Source organism: Trichosurus vulpecula, chromosome 1 (assembly GCF_011100635.1).
Source record: "Trichosurus vulpecula isolate mTriVul1 chromosome 1, mTriVul1.pri, whole genome shotgun sequence".
Lineage (NCBI taxonomy): Eukaryota > Metazoa > Chordata > Mammalia > Diprotodontia > Phalangeridae > Trichosurus > Trichosurus vulpecula.
This window is the reverse complement of record NC_050573.1, coordinates 291,133,691-291,147,555: the sequence shown is the minus strand read 5'-3', so window position 1 is coordinate 291,147,555 and position 13,865 is coordinate 291,133,691. Positions and strand designations below refer to the sequence as shown.

Sequence of the window (13,865 nt, the reverse complement as noted above, 5' to 3'; positions counted from 1 at the left end):
TGATACGATGGTAAAATAATTGAAGTTCATTAGTTGAAATTAAAATATATTTGAAGTCTATCCCATTGGGTCTAATTTGTTCCAAGAGTATTACAAATATTTATGACATATTAGTTACAGTTGTTTTAAATCTAGTTTATTTTCTCTAGGTGTTTTTTAAAATTACCAAAAATAAATTAACCAGATGAACTGTATCATCCCCAAAACTGTCATTCTGCAATAGAGTAAATGATTTGCTAGAACACTGAGTGTTTCATGAGGCATCAGTAGGATGGTATACATTGACAATGTCTTTGAATTTGTTGAACATAATTTACCTATCATTTATTTTTCATCATTTATTATCCATATACAGGTTATTCTTCAAGGGTAATGAGTAATAAATAATGTACACATAAAAAAATTAGAACTAGTGTTGTGCACGTACCTTTTCTTTGTATGTATATGGGTGAAAGTCATTCCTATTCCTTAGCTCTCTTTAAAAAATGGTATTGGATTTTAATTCAGCTGTGTGTTTTAACAGAGAACCAAGATCAAAGAGAGTAATGGTTAGAGAGGGGAGATTTCAACACAATAGTTGTCTTAAAATGGAATAGGTTAGTAGGGCTGCGCCCCTTAAATGATGAGCTCCTTATCAGTGGCCGAAATCAAGCAGAAGTTGGATGAACATTTTTTGAGAGTATTATAGAGGGAATTTATAATATCAAATAGGGGAATAGGATAAATGATTATAAGTATGGGCTGAGGGGCAGCTAGGTGGCCCGGTGAGTAGACCACTGGCCCTAGAGTCAAGAGGGCCTGAATTCAAATCCAGCCTCAGACACTTACTAGCTGTGTGACCTTGGGCAAGTCACTTAACCCCAATTGCCCTGCCTTCCCCTCTCAAAAAAAAAATAAGTATGGGCTATATATTTTAGTCAACATAATATAGTAAGTGGAGGACTAAGGCTCAGAGTCAGGAAGATGAGTTCAGATGAGTGAGGAGAGAAAGCATTCTAATTCTGTTGTTACCATAATTTACTGTGAGTTTAGAGTAAATTATATTCCTGCTGTCCATAGTATCCTTTCTGTAAAATGACTTTGTTAGTTGCAGAAGGTGGAGGCACACCTATCTTAGATGAAGAAAAGGTCTAGTTGACTTTGAAAGATTGTCCCTCAATATCATAACACATTCCTTGCTCCGAATCATCATATTACTCAATGCGTAGATTTCAGGGTTGTGTTTTGGATTCCTGATGCCAAACCCTTGGCTACAGAATTCTCCTCACCATAAGGCTCCCTGATTCCAATAGCAATTGGCAATAATCATTGATGAGGTATATTTTATCTATAAAGATTTTTTTGTGAGTGCTATATGTTGTCCTCTTTGAAAATTAGAGCTGCTAGTCACATCCTCAGTAACTATTTTTTGCTCCTTAGTAGTCATTCAATACCTGTATCTACTACTTGGTGTGTTTTAATACCAACTTAGACAGTCCCCCTAATAATCTGTGCTAACAATCAACCTGCTCTCAGATATTCTGTGTCTGAGATATGAGAATTATCTAGCATATTTAGAGAGTACTTGGACAGCATAGCACAATATTCACCGTCAATTTGAGACAGAAAAACCCTATGTATCTTTGCTACAGTTCTCTCTACATAAAGATTTCAAATTCATAGCAAACAAGTTCATTAATCCATCTTCCTCCAGAAACTGGGAAAATGGATAGAATAAAAACCAAAACTTATAAACCAGGAAGTTAGTGTTTTTGGTGGGCCTACTGAAAATACTACTTCCAGACACAAAGACTAAAGCAAACTGAAGTGGAAGTTGGCAGTAATTTTCAGTAAGTGTACCAGTGCTGCAGAAAAATCCTAAGGAATACCTGACTTCTTTTTTTTTTTTCTTGGAGGGGAGAAGGCAAGGCAATTGGGGTTAAGTGACTTGCCCAAGGTCACACAGCTAGTAAGTGTGTCAAGTGTCTGAGTCTGGATTTGAGCTCAGGTCCTCCTGATTCCAGGGCCAGTGTTCTCCTCATTGCACCACCTAGCTGCCCCATACCTAAGTTCTACAGAAACACTTGATCCATATGGAAGGTGATCCTAGGTCCCCTCTAAATATCCTAGACAATTGTCATATTTTAGACACAGAAAACCTGGAACACAGGTTGATTATTAGCACAGTTTATTAGGGCAATGTATGTGTTGGGGAAAGCGGGGAGAAATTGGGGATTACCCATGAGAATTGTGTATTATATGAATATGTGACTGCACATGTGTAACCTTATTCCATAAGTGTGCATTTCCATTTGATACACAAATTCATGAGATTTTTCAACATGATGACTTTGTTTATGGGCCAGTAGAAACAGATTTAAGATACTGTCTCAGAACAAGCTGAGACGTTTTCCAGTAGAGGATCCTAACCAATTATTTTTGAAAATTACCTATGATTTTTCTTGGTTTCTTCCAGCCATTACTCTGATCTTCTTCCAGAACACTTTTGAGCATTACCTGAATAGAATTCTTCCTCAGGTCATACATAGTTTCTTTTGAATTGAAGTAAGCCCTAAATAATCCCCAGATCAAATCAGGCTTGAACTTGGAATAATCTGTTAATAATTATTTTTAGAGAGAAGCTTCAGGTTTATTTCAGGCAATAAAGGAGACTGTTTTATACATTTTGTTTTGGTTCAAAATAATTCCATTTTATTTGAAGGATAATGACCAGGCTCACTTAACTAACACTAGAATATCAAAGAGGAATTTGGATATGTGTTTTCTCCAGATGTATTTCTAATTATCTTTGATTCACTTGTCTTTAATATCATGTCAGATTCAGAATTTCTTTCCAAAAGAAAATTCTTCCTAATAGGAGCAACAATACTCAGGAATAAAACTATATTTCCTTAAAGTTAAAATTTAATTCCATATTTTGACTGGCGCACATTTTGTTATATAAGATATTATGTTGGTTCTAATCAAGACTGAATCTTCATGCTGCTCCCTCTTCTTTCATTGCACCTGCCCTGATCAGTCTTGAAAAGCAGAGACTGATTTTTTCATTTTGCTATGTTAAGCTCCTACCGGGCACGACAGTCGTATTTCTGCACATAACATAGATATTTGAAGAATGAAAGGGTCACCCACTGGCACCTGTCTATAAAACACTGTGGCCTAGAGCTAAAAGTGACAAAATAGCCTTTTTTCTTCATCTTGCTGCTACTTGAGCTTAACAACATAACTTTACTGAGGCTTCTTTAAAAAGAGTTACAGAGAATATTCCAAAAAGTAGCTTAACCAGTGGTATATTTCATAACTTAAGGAAAGATTCAGAAGACAGTTTGCAGACTTGCTCACTAAATCTAGAAACCAGAACAGTGGGATGCCATTACAGTGTGTCCCAAAAGTAACAACACCTCATGTTTTTTTTCTAGGATTTTAGGGTTTTAAGAGCCTATGTATATGTTTTATCATTGGAACTTAGGCCAGTCCTGTGGAGCAGTGAAGATAAGTGATTATTATCCCCATTTTACAGATAGGAGATAATGGTTATTAAAAGTGGTTATTAAAAGATTCATCCAACATTACATCATCAGAATCCAGATCTCCTATATCTAATTTCCTTTGATCTCCCCCTGTAATCTATGAGGCCTCACACTACCTAGTAAGCATAATTTATACGCTAGAGACTATTCAAATGAATACATTTTCGACAAATTCTTGGGTAATTCCACAAGAGAAAGGAGAAAGGATTTGGGATTTTAGTGTAGACACCATAGAGCCGGTATGGTATAGTGGGAAACATGCTGGAGTACTTAACTAAGGAGGGACCTGGCTTGAAGTCCTACGTCTGCCACGTAACTAGGTGTTTGATCATAAGCGTGTCATTCAACCTCAGTTTCCTCATAAAATAGGGGTGGTACCTGCAGCCCCTCACAAGGGGTGATTGTGAGAATCAAATGAAGTATCGTATGTGAAGTGCTTTGCAAGCCTTAAAAGGCTACAGCAACGGGAGCTCTTCTTATATAGAGGATACTTAGCATACTCTAGTATAGTCCCTAGTGCCACCGTGGTGCATGGAATGTGGTATGTTTTACCCACTGCTGTTGGTATGGTTGTTGTCCTTCCCCACTGCTGTTGGTATAGGATGAGGTGTCATGTATTTCACTTCAGAAGTAATGTATGAATTCCAATGTCCTGAAAGGATTGAAATGCCTTGCAACATCCCATACTCACTGACAGACTGCTAATTGGAGTCAATTGAAATACAGCATCTAATTAGTCTCCATAGTGAATGATGGCAGAGTCCAAACTAAGATCACCTGAAGATTTCATTTGTTCATTTATTAATAACATGGAACATATAATTAGCATTAATATAAGTCAGGCCTCTTTTTGTACTAGTTGGAAACCACCTTTGAAATTCTATGTGAGAAGAGTTAATTAGTTATTATCAACACATCTTATTTTTCCCATGGTACTAAGGAGACTACATTATGCAGATACAGTGTGGATTTTAAAGAACTTGGCAGCATACTAAAATTGCTTTGTTGAAGTCTAATTTTATGTAAATTAAGATCTATCCCTACAGCATCATCATCTATAAGTATCTTTGTTCTTTCTACTAGATGCCAGCTCAGGACCTGCCCCGTTTCCATTTCTTCTTCCTGATTTTGCCAAACCCATTTTCTATCTTATAATTGTCTATTCTCCTTAGCCTGAAAGAATTTCTCTTCATCAACACTTCCTTAGGGGGTGGGGACACCTTGGAAAAATTCTCCTGATAAAATCTGTTGTTTAGTTAGTGTTAATTTACATTCTATTCAAATACTGTTCTACTTCAACTAGTTTCTTCATCTGTAAGAGAAGGAAGATTATTTCCATCCTGTTGTGAGGGTCAAATTGAGCACAAAGGGGTATGAAACATCCTTGAAAAAAAGCATTAAAAAATTTGTATGAACTGATAGAGAAGCATCGTTGGCAGTACGTAGAGAATAATATACACAGTGATGCCAACACTGAAAAGGAAATTGAAGTTTGAGAAATGGAAAAAACAATAAAGATCATGAAGATGAAGTCATGAAACCCACCTCCTCCCTCACAGTGCCCAAGTGGAGGGCTTCCAAAATGGCATACCTATGGTCAGACAAGATTTCTGCATCACATATTTGTACTTAATTATTTCTCCCCAAGAACCCCAAGAAAGGGTTCACTTTAAGAAAGGGGTGGGAAATGACTGATGTGAAGATATGAGACATAATTTTAAAACAAAATTTAAATGTAAAGCTCCATGTAAATACAAGATATGATTATTAACCATTTAATCAACAGACATTTATTAAGCACCTACCACAGACCAGGAACAATGCTAGACAATAGAAATAGAAATACAAAGAATGAATAATCCCTATTCACAAGGAATTTGCATTCTATAATGAGTAAGCATTAGGTACATATATAAGTATCTGAAGAATAATTACAAAATAGTTAAAGACAAGGGCATTTGGGAAGGAAGGCAGTAGCGGTTAGGGGACGTGGGGCAGGAATCTGAAATATATATATATATATATATAAATGTGTGTGTGTGTGTGTGTGTGTGTGTGTGTGTGTGTGTGTGTGTGTATGTATATGTATATGTATACGTAGAGGATGATGTTTGAGCTGTGTCTTGGAGAAAAAGAACAATTCTATGAGCCAGAGTTAAGAAAGGATGGTATTCCATGCATGAAGAAGAGCCAATATAAAGAAAAAGAGATGAAAAATGAAATATTATGTGAGAGGAACAAAGAGAAGGCTAGTTTGACTAGATTGCAGAGTAGGAGAGGGGGATTAATGTACAGAGAGGCTGGAAAGGTAGGAACTAGGTTGAGAAGAGCATTAGAAGCCAAACAGAGAAGTTTCTCTTTTATTCTAGAAACAATCAAAGCCACTGGGATTGATTGAGCTGGGGAGACTCAGTTAAGGAGAATCACTTTGGCTGCTGGGTGGAAAATGGATTGTAGTGGGAAGAGACTTGAGGTAGGGACATAATTAGGAAACTTGCAGTTATCTGGGTGAAAAATAATGAAGTCTTGAATTAAGATGGTAGCTGCATGAATAGAGAAAAAGGGTCATCTACAAGAGAAGTTGTGGTCCTAGAATCAGCAAGGTTTGGCAACAGTGATTGACTATGTGGGATGAGACAGAGTGAGGAGATGAGGATAACACAGAGATGATGAGCCTGAGAAGCTACAAGAATAGTAATGCCTTCTATAGAAATGATGACTATTGGATGGGGGGGGCTGGGGAGACCCAAATAAGTTCTCTTTGTGATATGTTGAATTTGAGATGTCTTATCTTTCCAGTTTGAAATATCTAATTGGCTGTTGATGATGTGGAACTGGATCTCGAAGGAGAGAGTGGGACTGGATATTTAGATGTGAAAGTCATCTGGATAGCGAAGATAATTGAACTCATAAGAACTGATTAGATGACCAGAGAAAAGGACCCAGGACAGTCTGAGGGAACACTCAGTGTTAGAAGGTGTGATATCAATAATGAGCCAGGAAAGGAAACTAAGAGGGAGTAGTCAGATAGTTAAGAGGAGAATCTAGAGAAAGTAGCGTCACAAGTACCCAGAGAGGAGGGAGTATCCAGAAGGACAGGACAGTCAAGATCGTCAAATGCAGCAGAAAAGTCAATTAGGTTGAGGACTGGAAAAAGAACATGTGATCTGGAAACTAAGAAATCATTGGTAATTTAGAGAGAGTAGTTTCAGTTGAGTGAGAGTGGAAGTAACATTGCAAAGAGTTGATGGAAAGGGAAAAAATGGTAGCAACAAGCCTAGATAGCTTTTTCTAGTTCTGAGAAAGTGAGGCAAGATATTGAATGACAATTTGAGGGGAACAGGATCTAGTAAAGTTATTGGTTTTTTTTTTAAGGATGGGGCAGACTTGGGAATAGTTGAAGGCAATAGGAAAAGATTTACTAGATTGGGAGAAAATGAAGATTAAAAGGGGATACAATCTGCTGGAGAAGACAAGAGAGCATGAGATCAAGGACATGTGTAGGGGGTTGCCTTGGCAAGGAGAAGAGCTACCTTATTATCAGACTCACATAAAGTGAGAAAAGAAGAGAAAAGGAAAGATGAGTCAAGGGATTTTGAGGTATAGGCAAAGGTGTCAAACTCACAGCTGTAGTAAAACTATCAAGTATGGTCCAAACCAGATTAAAACGTAATTGGGAAATGCTTAACAAAATAAATAAAAATACAATATAGCATAATGTTGATTTGTTGTTTTCTAAGCCACTACGTAGTCTCCAGGGTTCTGTTTCTGAGTTTAACACCCCTGAATTGTTGAGAACTATACAAGAGGGAGTGCATGTTGAATGGTCTCGATTTTCTCAATCAAGTAAGAAGTAAACTCCTCAACTGAGAAAGTGGGAGAAAGGGGGTGGGTATGGGACACTTGGGAATAGCTTCTGAAAGAAGTGAGACAGGGAATTAATTTGGGAGAAATGAACTTATACCCAGTCAGCGTGGTTCTTTGATTTCCCCCAACTCTGTTCAGTGCATGGGTTAGGTGCAAGGGAGGATAGCATGGTAGGAGTAATCCAAGGCTTGAGTTTATCAAGAACAAGGGAGCAAAGGATTCAAATTGATGACAGTGTATAGAATTGAATTGCTTAACCATAGGGTGAAGATTGAGAAGGAAGGAAAGAAAAATGAGAGTACTGAGAGGAGAAGGATTGATATTCACAGTGAGCTCAAGGAAAAGGTTTGGGTGGGACCGATGGAATGATGGGAATGTCAGACTTTTTAATTACAGAAGTGGAACACTTGTGGGTAATGATAAATCCAGGATATGACTATCCGTGTGTATGGCTAAGGTGCAGTTGAGTAGGCTGTAGAGTTTGAAATTGAAAGATTAGGAGGTTAGGAAGTTTGAGGGAGCATCAACATGGATATTGAAGCCTCTAACATAAGAGTAGTTGTAGAGGACAGGAAGATAGTGAACCAAGCAATAATTTCTTTAAGAAAGAAGAAGGAAATGACCTGGGGGCCAGTACACAACATATACCATGATTTGCAGGGGGTAGAAAATTTTGATACAAAGAAAAACTTTGATGTAAAGGAGGAGAGGTTGCTGAGTAATGGTGGGAGAGTCTAGAAATAACAGTGAGGAGCAAGGAGTATTCCAACCAGCCTTCCAAGACCAATATGTGAGGACCAGTATGTGGGAAGAAACAGGAATAGGAATGAAAGTATAGCCAGTACAAAAGATTGATTCCTAACTGGACCAGATCTGGTGAAGAGATTGATTATGTGAGACTTTTTATTAAATAGAACTTGTAATCAAATCAGCGGGGCAGATAAGCAGCACAGTAATAGAATGCCAGGGCCTGGAGTCAGGAAGACTCATCTTTATGAGTTCAAATCTGGCCTAAGACACTTACTAGCTTTGTGACCCTGGGCAAATCATTTAACCCTGATTGGCTCAGTTTGCACATCTGCAAATTGAGCTGGAAAAAGAAATGACAAACCACTCCAGTATCTTTGCCAAGAAAATCCTAAATGGGGTCATGAAGAGTCAGGACTGAAGAACAACAAAAATCAAATCGGCAAAGTAATTAGGACAGGCCATGTCAACAGCCTTGTTAGGTGAGAATAGATGCTGGTGAGGGTGGGTGTATGTTAAAAGGGGAACCTGCCTTGAAAAATCATCATTGAGCATGATGATACTGGGTTTTAGGGTGTGTTTTGGATATTAGTATAGGAAATGAAAATTTGCTGCTGTGAAGTTAATTCTAAAGGTGAGTAATTTAAATCTGATCCACTATTACAAAATTGTCAGGAATTCTTTTTAATTTAGTTTATTTATTTTGTTACATTTTAAGTTCTGAAATGTCTCCCTCCTTTCCTTCTCACCCTGCACTAGAGAAGGCAGGCCACCATTTAATACAGATTTATAAATATATCTAAAATTATAGCATGTGTACTTCTATTTATCAGTTCTTTCTCTGGAAGTAGATAGCAGCTCCCTTGATTTGAGTATTTGTAGTACTTAGAATAACTCGGTTGTTCACAATTATTCTTCGAACAATATTGCTGTTACTGTATACGATGTTCTCTTGGTTCTACTCATTTCATTCATTATTTAATACAATTCTTTTCATGTTTTTCTAAAATCAGTTTGCTCATTATTTCTTACAGCACAGTAGTATTCTATCACAATCATATGCCACACCTTGTTCAGCCATTCCCCAACTGATGGGCATCCCCTCAATTTCCAGTTCTTTGCTACCACAAAAAGAACTGCTGTAAATATTTTAGAATACCTTGGAAAACAAACCTGTTAGTGGTATTGCTGGGTCAAAGAGTATACACAGTTTAATATCCCCTTGGGCATAATTCCAGATTGCTCTCCACAATGGTTGGATCAATTCATACTTCCACCAACAATATATTAATGTCCCAGTTTTTCCACACCCCCTCCAGCATTTATCATTTTCCCTTTCTGTCATTTTAGGCAATCTGATAGATGTAAGATGATATCTCAAAGTTGTTTTAATTTGCGTTTCTCTAATCAGTGATGATTTAGAGCATTTTTATATGACTACAGCTTTGATTGCATCATTGAAAAACTGCCTGTTCATGTCCCTTGACCACTTATCAATTGGGGAATGACTCATAGTCTTACAAATTTGACAAATATTTGACAAATATATATTTGAGATATGAAATTTTTATTTGAGAAACTTTCTACAAAAATTTTTTCCCCAAATTTTCTGCTTTCTTTCTAATCTTGACTACCTTGATTTTATTTGAACAAAAACTTTTTAATTAAATGTAATCAGAATTATCCATTTTCCATCTCACAATGCTCTCTATTTCTTGTTTATTCATAAATTCTTCTTCTATCCATAAGTTTAATAGGTAACATGTTCCATGTTGTTCTAGTTTTCTGTCATGTATTTTTTAAGTATACTGCCTGTCAAACTAGCCTGGGGGAAATGGACTTGAGAAAATGTATGTAAAAAGTATTATTTCCCATATATATGTGTTTGTGTATGTATGTATATTTACTTTTAAAAGGGGGTGGTATCCAAAAAGGTAAACAGAAAAAGGTAAGAGAAAAAGAATTTCATTTTAGCTTTCTCTAAATTTTGTTATTTAAATATTTCTGTATAGACCAGAGGTTCTTAACTTTTTTTGTGTCATGGACCCCTTTAACAGTCTGGCAAAGCCTGTACACTCCTTCTCAACGTGTTTTTAAATGCATAAAACATTTCATAGGATTGCAAAGAAGACCAATAATATTGAAATAATTATACAAGTATTTTTTTAAAGAAAGTTAAGAACCTTTGTTGTAAAAAAGGTTTTACTTAACCTAATTACATTCATGATAAAATGAATCTTCCTAAACTGAATTCCCAGTAGCTGAAATCCACAGGGATGATGGATCCCATCTCAGGTAAAGGTTCTATCTTTATAAGGACTGATACTCAGATGTTAGGAGCTAGCTAAATAAAGTTGTGTAATCACTTATAAACAATCTCTAACATTAGAATGTACTCAGTTGAGATATATCATTGTCACTTTTAATTTTTTTTTCTTTTTTACAACTTTGATGAGTGGTTGTGTTTTAAGCTATAGAATTGAGTTAATTGGTAATTCACTTAATGGGCTAACTTTATCCTTGAGGGATTTTTTTTAACATTATAAAGTAATACTTATTTTGTTTTATTTTCAGGGTCCTAATTCAGTCATGATTGTCCTGGTCATGCTGTTGAATATTGGGTTAGCCATTCTTTTTGTTCACTTTCTAACTTGATTGGAATTAGGAAAGGTAAGACTAGTATCATTTTCATGTAAACTCACAAGACATAATAGTTTCAATTCCCTTATTCAAATTTATAATCACAATTTTTTTTTGTTTTTTGTTTTGTTTTTGTTTTTGTTTTTTAATATTTCTGTAATGTCCTTTATTTTAATTTTGGCTATGCCTGAATGTGATTCAACGTAGTTACTTACTGATATCACTGTTTTGACCCTTCAGTGAAGTCATGACAACTAGTGGAATTAGCCCACAGTTCTCTGCAGTAGTGTCATCAGCCTTTTAAATGGCAACACACCAGTCATGCTCAGACACAGGGAAGGAGGCATGGAATTAGGATGGGATCGCAAGAGAGATATCTGAGACTTGGAAAATTCAGCCAGAGGACCTGTTCAGTTCCCTTGGGGATGGTTTGTGGCTTTGGGGTCCTCTGAAGGCTGAAGCAAGCAGCTATGTTGGAGAGCAAAACTTAATAATGTTTTTTTATTTAAAAAGCAAAAGCCAAACAAAACACCAAATCTGCTGCTGCAGCCCCCAACCGGTGAAGTGCATTGGCTACTCCATCTGTCCTAGCAGAGTGTGACTAAACTGGAAATGTATGGAGCTGCACTTTTTGTTGATGGAAGCTAACAGCTGCCTTACTGTTTTACCATCTGACGTTTTTAGTAGGGAGCTGGGGAAAGGACTGCCAGAGGAATGCGGTCAGAGGATACTGTTGCTGTGGAAGTGACTCCAACATTCACTCCTTTCTCATTAGAAGAAATAGTTAGCAGCATCACTCACCAGTCTTATGCCATTACCTGCTGCTTTTAACTTCTCCTGTGGTGTTCTGGGAGATTACATTTTCTTTTGCTTGTGCATGACTGTTCATTTTGCTGTTGATTTAAATTTGATGTATAGCCATGATAATTAATGGTGTGAAGTCCTGGCTAGTGAAAATGTAATTGTTGCATCTTGAGGTAAATGCAAAACAGAAATTAGTATACATGTGTATTTTGATAGAAAGGCAGGACTCTTCATGACATTCATTTTCCTAAACTGGTAAAACTCTGTTTCCCTTTCATGTTGATTGGGCAGTCTGGAAGCACTATGATGCCTTCCTAAGTAGTCATTAGGCTCAACATGCTTGTGTCAGTACCACACTGAATTACTTATGGAACATGGAGGCTCTTTGGGGTGATATTCTTAAATGGGTAGCTAGACTACAAAAGGATTCTGAGAAATAGAATCAAGGCTTTGCATGGTTTGGGGAGTTGTTTTATCTTTTTTTTTTAATGCCATTGTGTTAATAGTGAAAAGTGTTCAAAGGATTCAGTTTCGTCACTGATGTACCCTATAAGTGAATAATCTTGTTAGAGGCCAGTTCCACTGAAAATGAAGCTAAGATGCTAATAATAACTATTATTCAGCAGAGATAGACTAATTTTGTGTTGAATACATTCAGGTAGAGCATATAAATTTGTTTTTAAAATCACTGCTTATCAAATTTATGCCTTTTGTGTTTTTTTAAAGACCATATGTAATTTTGTTTCAAGTTTAAAAGCCTTAGAAATTTTCATTTGGGGTATTTGTTTTTTGTGGTATTTATTATTATATGACCTGCATTTATTTTGTGATGTTAAACTGTAATTACTATATCCTTTACTATTAAAAGCATGCATATTTACTTGCAGAAATTGTATGTAGGATGCTTGTCCTCAAAGTAAACATTTTTGTTATTTAAAAAATAAATTGGAGGAAGGAAGAGACTTCTGTCTCTTTATTTCAAATATTTCATCGTTTGCAGTTTGGGAAACTTTTTGTAAACGCTTTTCATTTCGTGCACGATATAACAAGAATTATTTCCAACTTGTATGCTGTCTTTTCAGGGCAGCACTTACAGTAACATAGGTGAGGACTTAATGCTTTGTCTCCTGAGCCAGCTAACTGCAGGGTAGTAACCCAGTGGTGTTTTTTGCAGAAGTACAGTATGTTGAGAATCCTGTGTGTGACCAGTATGGAATCAAGAAGAAAGCAGAAAGAGAGCAAATGAAAATTGCAACCTGTGTATTTATTTTTTTAAAAAAAATCACACTTTTACTTTGATATTTAGGAAGCAACATTTTTAAAGTAAAAAATGTTTGTCTCTATATAGATCTTGGTACTAGAGGTCACTGCTCCTTCCTGTCCCACTCCATGTCTCCTTACTGGGAAAGCTGATTTTTTAACTGAAATATTTAATTCTTATTAAATGTTTATTTAAAGTACTTAATGCTTTGGAAATAATGAGTAACAGATAACTTCAGAAAATGTTTATAAAGTAAGCATGGTGGTTCCATTTATAAATATATGTATGATTTCTAAGCTTTTTTAAAAACAAAGCTCAAACAGAAATTGTTGGTATTTTTCTAAAATGTGCACAAGCTGTATTTTACATGAAAGGCTATTTATAATGGGTTGTTATACTGTACACTACATTTTGGACAGCACATGAAGTCTGCCAATGTACTTAATATGTCACTTTGTTTATTTAAAGTTTCTTGCTGTGAAAGAACTCTTTACCTATGAGTTCCTTTATTTATAGTCCTTGACCCCAAAATGTATAATGTACAGTTTTCACAACTGTATTTGCTCTAATAAAAAAGTTGGTTATTAATAAAGTTGTAGGTGGGTTTCATTTGTGTTTAAATTAGTCTTGTGCAGCATGTACTTTTTCGTGGTTGACATTGCCAATGGAAATTTAACAGTAGAAGTTAAAATGGATCAAAGAGGGCCAATGTCAAGTTTCCATCACATTATTTATTACTTCATTTCTGCCACCTTCCCCCTTCAAAAAAACACAATCATTTTAAATGTTAAATATAAAATTTCATTTAACACTTTCAAAAATTGGATTACTGCCTTATCAAGGGAATTTACTTTTACATTTAAAGAACTCTCTAAGTTAGTATAAACTTCTCTCCTACATAATAACCTTTCAGTTAATTAAAGTTGATTCAGCTATTTTGCTCCTTTTCTTAATACCCAGAATAAATTAGTATGTTACCATAGTCTCCTAGTGCCTAAGCTGATAAGTGGCAATTT

General features: G+C 36.0%; 1 protein-coding gene across 5 annotated transcripts in view; it reads left to right on the top strand.

Moving 5' to 3' along the window:
* Positions 1–13,441, top strand: part of JPH1 (junctophilin 1) — a 112,350-nt gene extending 98,909 nt beyond the window's left edge. Inside the window, exons 5-6 of one of the 5 annotated variants that reach the window (XM_036741137.1) lie at positions 10,719–10,814; positions 10,992–13,441. In XM_036741137.1, the coding sequence (XP_036597032.1) occupies positions 10,719–10,799 (81 nt within the window). In that variant the 3' untranslated portion in view covers positions 10,800–10,814; positions 10,992–13,441. The remainder of the gene's footprint in view (positions 1–10,718; positions 10,815–10,991) is intronic. The other 4 variants (XM_036741138.1, XM_036741140.1, XM_036741139.1 and 1 more) reach the window with 4 other exon arrangements.
* The last annotated feature ends 424 nt before the right edge of the window (positions 13,442–13,865 follow it).